This window comes from Cornus florida, unplaced genomic scaffold (assembly GCF_030987335.1).
Source record: "Cornus florida cultivar Cherokee Brave unplaced genomic scaffold, ASM3098733v1 CherokeeBrave_3.0.0_Hap2_Chr04, whole genome shotgun sequence".
In the NCBI taxonomy this organism is placed as follows: domain Eukaryota; kingdom Viridiplantae; phylum Streptophyta; class Magnoliopsida; order Cornales; family Cornaceae; genus Cornus; species Cornus florida.
In genome coordinates, this window is record NW_026775574.1 from 53,460,075 (window position 1) to 53,466,074 (window position 6,000).

General features: G+C 35.6%; 1 protein-coding gene across 1 annotated transcript; it reads right to left on the reverse strand.

Annotated features, from left to right (window-relative positions):
* Positions 1–3,570: 3,570 nt before the first annotated feature.
* On the reverse strand, positions 3,571–6,000 carry LOC132304968 (receptor-like protein EIX2). The gene is made up of 2 exons (XM_059802662.1): positions 3,891–6,000; positions 3,571–3,803 (listed from the first exon to the last, which is right to left on the reverse strand). Exons 1-2 carry the CDS (start codon positions 5,998–6,000, stop codon positions 3,571–3,573), a joined length of 2,343 nt encoding a protein of 780 aa, XP_059658645.1.

Sequence of the window (6,000 nt, forward strand, 5' to 3'; positions counted from 1 at the left end):
TGGAAACCTTGTAATTATAATGATGAGCATGGAGTAACTCTTGTAAAATGTCTCAGTGTATGTTAGGACTCTTAATCATGTTTTTGTGACTGTAATTATGATGTATTTGGATTAGATGGTATGTGGTTGTTGCACCAAAAAAATGAACTATGTTAGGGTATAATAAATGGATGAATGAAATGTTGGAATGTGTTATATTGCCAAGTGAGGCCATTGTATTCTTATATTTTTACAGCAGGTTGAAGTAGGACTTTTTTAGTAGAGGTTATGCCGAATTTTTGGGTTGTTACATGTGGGTTTTGTGGCCGTCGTTGTCTCTCGACGATTTTGACTCTTTGGAGAAGTGTGGCCTCGACTCCTTTCAAAAATTACATCGTACCGATAAGCTTTTAATTACAGTTCAATGAAGTGAAGTTTGTGCCTTCTTCGCATTGAATCTTCCAATAATTTTAAGTTCTGTTTTTCAAAATTATGTAGTAAACTAAAAAAGAGATCATAAAATTACGTAATTTTAAATTCCGTTTTCAAAAACAGTTGGTGAAACTGTGAAAGAAATTTTGATTCATTTTCTGCTTTGTATGAACAATAAATTATTCTTACAATTCTGAACCACGCATAGAATTTTAATATTCATCTTCATGGGTTTTGAAGGGACAAATATTGGCATTGGTAAACAAGCACTAAAGGATGGTAAAAAAAAGAGTTCAAGAAGCTGTTAATAAATTTATAAAAAAATAGAACACGAAACCAACAAACGTATTATATATATATATATATATATATATATATATATATATATGTATGTATGTATAATTTATAACCCTATTTAAATTAGGCCTATTAAATATTTATTTTCAACAGCAATCTATATATTGTGCAGATAATCTTTATTATTATTTCTCCAAATCTACTTTAGAAATGTGTTTTTTTTTTTTTTTATTACAATGAGAAACAAACATAACATCAAAAGACATTCTTCCTTTGCAACCGCGTCCACACACATGCAGTCTCCTTCCTTCCACCCTGGTGCCATCAAAGAGCATAGGAGTAATGTTAAGTCAAGTAAAAATTGTGAAGCCAATTAATCAAGTTTGAAAAATACAATTGTTAACGAGTGTCAAAAATACTACTATGCACACCTTGATTACTTATTTAATACAAATGTCATGGAGTTATATACAACATAAAAAATAAATATTTAGTAATTAGAAGGCCAAATCGATACTACTACGAATCATATTCTGCACTATATAGATAGAATTGAATCTAATTTGAGTATACTAATACTCTTGAACAACTAAGACAATAATTAAAAAAAAAAAAATTTTACCTTACTTTGACTAGTACAAAGAAAAAGAATAACATACAGGTTTTCTAAACAATTGCATCATAATTCGGAAAAGATAAGCTTGCAATTGAATCAATTACATTACGTTCAAGACAAGAATTTAAAGGTTAACATAAAAAATAATAAATAAATATAGTCTATAATTTAAAGGTTAACAAGACATGTGCCAAAGGTTGTTTTTACAAGCCAGTATCTTGTATAAATAAATTAAATATATGAAAAATATGTTGCCAAGACATTACTATTGAAAAAACTATTGATAAAAAATGTATCATATACTATAGTATAATTTATTTAAATATTATTTGTAAATATAATATTTATTATAATAATCTATATATATTTATATAGTTTAATATCAAGAAAATAAACTATAAAAGAACCTGATAAAGTCGAGGTTAGAATTTAATTCTATAGTCTTAAGACAGATACGCCCCGCTACGGTGCTAACGGACTCTCCGGCTTCTATCTCCCAGGATACAACGACTTTTCTTTCTTTGGTAGTAGCACTTCAAACCAATGGAATAGGTGAACCGGCTCAGTGAAGTACTCTCAGATTCGGATTCGGACTCGAAGTGAGTGACTAAGGTTTGAACCCAATTAGTTAGGGTTGAACCCAAACAGAATCCTTAAGGTTTGAACCCAATTGGTTAGGGTCGAACCCAAACAGATTATAAAAGAAAAAGAGGGAGAAGTAAATTCAGAAGAGAGAAGATTTTGTTCTGAATTTGGTGTGTCTTGAAATGAATCCAAAGAGGGCTATTTATAGGCTTAATGGTGCCTATTCCAAATGGGTGCACCCATCGTGGACCAATGAGACAAGTGTTCAAACAAAAATTGTTTTATGGTTTTTAATTTGAATTTAAACTCTTAATCCGATCCAGCCCAGCAAGCAAGCAAACTTCAACCATTAATAGATTTCAATCACACAGGATCCAAGCTAGCCTAGGTCTTCTTCCTCTTAAAAATTTGGGTGCCCTTGGGCCCAAATTCAAATCCCATACTAGATATATATATACTCAAGGTTGCTTTGCTACTTTTTCGATGTGGGACAAGTATTTCCCACTTTATTCACACCCATTTAGGCTTTATAAATCACTTACTTTGGAGCCAATTTCTCATTCACCCGGAAACGAATTTGAGAAAATAAATATACCACGTTCATCTCCTCGCAAAGAGGAACGCGCTCTTCAATAGATTCGCAAAAAATTCTTAGCAGAATCTATTTAAAAATCCTTCCAAAGTTTGCGTTTTCTAATGCCGTTTCCAACAAAAACATGTACCGTTATCCAAAGATTTTGAAACTAGTAGTGTCAAAATCATATTAGTTTGCTGTCTCCTCTTTGATACAGGGCTGTAAAATCTGGAGGGGAGGAGGTATGATTGAAATTCTAAATTCTATATTAGCATGTTTAGATACAGTTTGGAAAAGCAGAGATCTTGCTGTGATGAAATGAATAAAAGAAAAAGATTTCTTATTAACACAGCCATTTATAATTTTATACTATGTACAGGAAGATCAAAATGATGCTTGCCACCAAGCCACTCTGCTTTACATAGCTTCTTCTAGGTGAGTGGATTTGTTTTCGAAGTTCCTATTTCCAAATTATCTGCACTAATGTGTGGGAAGAAGTAAAAATATCTCCATTTACATATATTCTGTGAACATTATAGGTCTTAAGTAGATTTTAATTGATTTCCCAAACAAACAAAGACACCGACATTGAATCATTAAGGTTTAAGTGCTTGCAAGTATTATTATACAACTGGAACCCTCCTGTTGTGTACTATAAAATCCATGATCATTTAGAAGTACTAATTAGTATAAGTGTAATACAAACCACACTTGTGCACAATTTATTGTCAAACTATAACAGCAAGAACAAAATAGACACTTCAACCAAACAACCCTTCAAGGAACATCGAAGTCTTACCTTGTAGCAGTGTGTTCAAGTAGCAGTGTGTTCACCCGATCTCTTAAACTTGTTGCGAAACCAGTTCACTTGTAGCAGTGTTTTCAAGTAGATCCGGTCTTTCATGTCATCAAGAAACTGAAAATAAGCATGCCTCCAAGTCCTCTTAAAGAAAAGAACACCACAAACACCCCAAAAGCCAGCAGCGAATCCAGGTCCCATCCCTATATAAAACCAAAACATTTCAGGCTCTTCTTTGTCTTGGCCAGCCTGAGCTGCACCTTGAGATTTATCCTCTTCTGTGCAATTCTATGGGAGAGGAGCCCCACAAACTTCATCATTGCCGATGAAACTAGCTTCACCAAAGCTTTGAAGCTGTGTGCTTGAAGGGATTATTCCGGACAAGTTATTGTATGACAAATTCAAGTAACTAAGAAATGTCAAATTAGACATGCTCCGAGGAATTTCACCTGACAAATAATTGTTTGAAAGATCAAGGGATTCCAACGTTGTCATGCCCCCGATTTTCTCTGGTATCTTACCTATCAAGTGATTATGAGACAAGTTCAGATGCTGCAATGCATGAAGACTTGAGAGCTAAGGAGGGATTGGACCAGACAGGCTATTACTTGAAAGGTCTATGCTCCTAACAAGTCCAAGAATGGCTCTGTACTCCGAGTCCCTCCCTTTTGTGACCAACCAGAGTGTCTCCAAGTAGGAGCCATAGTCATAGCCATACTCCAAAGCTTCATAAGAATATGAGGTAGAATCTCTAGTATCTATTACAGTCATCGCACTGATATTATTCAAACATTTTGGAACAGTTCCTGATAGGCTATTGTTGGAAAAATCCAGAACTATAAGATAAGTAAGCTGACATATTTGTGGAGGAATATTACCCGTCATTTTATTGGATTTCAAGCGAAGAACTATTAGAGTTGCTCTTTCTCCCATCCAGCTTGGTATGACTCCCGTAAATTCATTTTCACCTAAATCAATGAGCCCCAATACAGTGCAATTTTGCAACGACGAGGGTATCTCTCCAAAGAAGCTATTATCACGCAAGTGCAATGATTTGAGTTGAGATAAATAACTCATTGAAGTGGGAATTTTACCGAACAGGTTATTGCTCCCCAAGTTTAAATGGGTCAACGATTGCCAATACATCCAGCAATTAGAAAGTTCACCTGATAAAAGGTTATTTGACACGTCCAGAACCTCTAAGGTATTGTTTCTGTTCACCCTCCGGCACAGAAGAGAGGAAATAGGTCCGGAAAGAGTGTTATTTGCCATATTCAACACTTTAACATTTGGAGATAGACGTGGCAATTGGCCTTTGAAGCAGTTAGAACTCATTTCAATTTCACTAGAGTTTAGCAAGACGGTTGATACATCACCACTGATCCTGTTGTCAGAGAGATTGATCAATTCTATGCGTGAAGCCAAACTCCAAAACCAGTCTGGAGCTACATCAGAAATTCCTGAACGCGAAATGTCTAACAGCTTAATAGAAGTTTGTGTTCGTAGCCATGCCGGAAATTTTGGTCCCAAGTTGCAGGAACTCATTGTAAGATACTCAAGTCGAAAGAGAGGAAACCAATTGGAGCTGAAATTGAAGACGAAAGAGTTCAAAAACATTTCCAGATTTTTCAATTTTGAGAGTCTAGCAAAATTCACTTCAGAAACAATGCCTCCTAAGGTATTATTTCCAACGTATAAAACCTCTAGACTTGGAAGAAGCCCAAGACTCTTCGGAAGAGTGCCATTCAGTTGATTATTAGAAAGATCTAATACCCTCAAGGATGATAAGTTTCCCATAGATCTAGGAATGGTACCAGACAATGAGTTTAAAGAAAGGGAAAGATATTCAAGATATTTCGACTGGCCAATCTCATCTGGTACGTGACCGTATAGAGAATTGATGGTCAGATCAAGAAAATGAAGACTACTACTGAGATTAAACAGCCAATTAGGCATCTTGCAATTCAAACGGTTCTCAAATAAATCAAGGACTTGAAGAGACGTAGAATTAACATGCCCAAGAGGTGGAATCATTTTGTCAAGTTGGCAATTGGAGAGATGAAGTTGTGAAAGGGAAGGAAGCATGCTCACCACTTGAAGCCAATCAGTTGCTTTGTGAAGATCAACGTAACTCATGTCAAGGTATTCCAAGGAATGAAGGCGAGTAATCCAACTAAGATTATCAACATAAAGTGTATTTCTACCAAGATTAAGATCGCAAAGGCTCGAGAGATTGCCAAGCTGATGAGGAATTGCCCCCTCAAAGTTTGCACTTGACAGGTTCAGAAATCTTAAACTTGTAATAGAACCCAAGAAACTTGGGATAGTCGCGCCTCCAAAATTATTCCAGCTCAAATCCAAGGATCTTAGAAATTTTAATTCGAGCAATAAGGTTGTAATATTGCCACGCAACTCGGAAGAATGCTCTATGTCGGGATCATATGGACTGAGGTGGAGCTTGATGACTCTGCCTGTTACATTGTGGCAGCGGACTCCTGTCCATTGACAGCAGTCTTGATGTGTAGACCACGACGATAGCCAGTTTGTAGGATCTGTGAGACCTTGTTTGAAGCTTAGAAGGGCTCTTTTTTCCTTTTCACTGCAAATAAAACCAGTTGGTGGTTGTCCATCAGTTGAGCTAAAGATGGAAGTGGCTGCTAATAGAAACCAAAACAAGAGAAGCACGCCAAATGTTGCAATGAAGTTATTCATGATCAT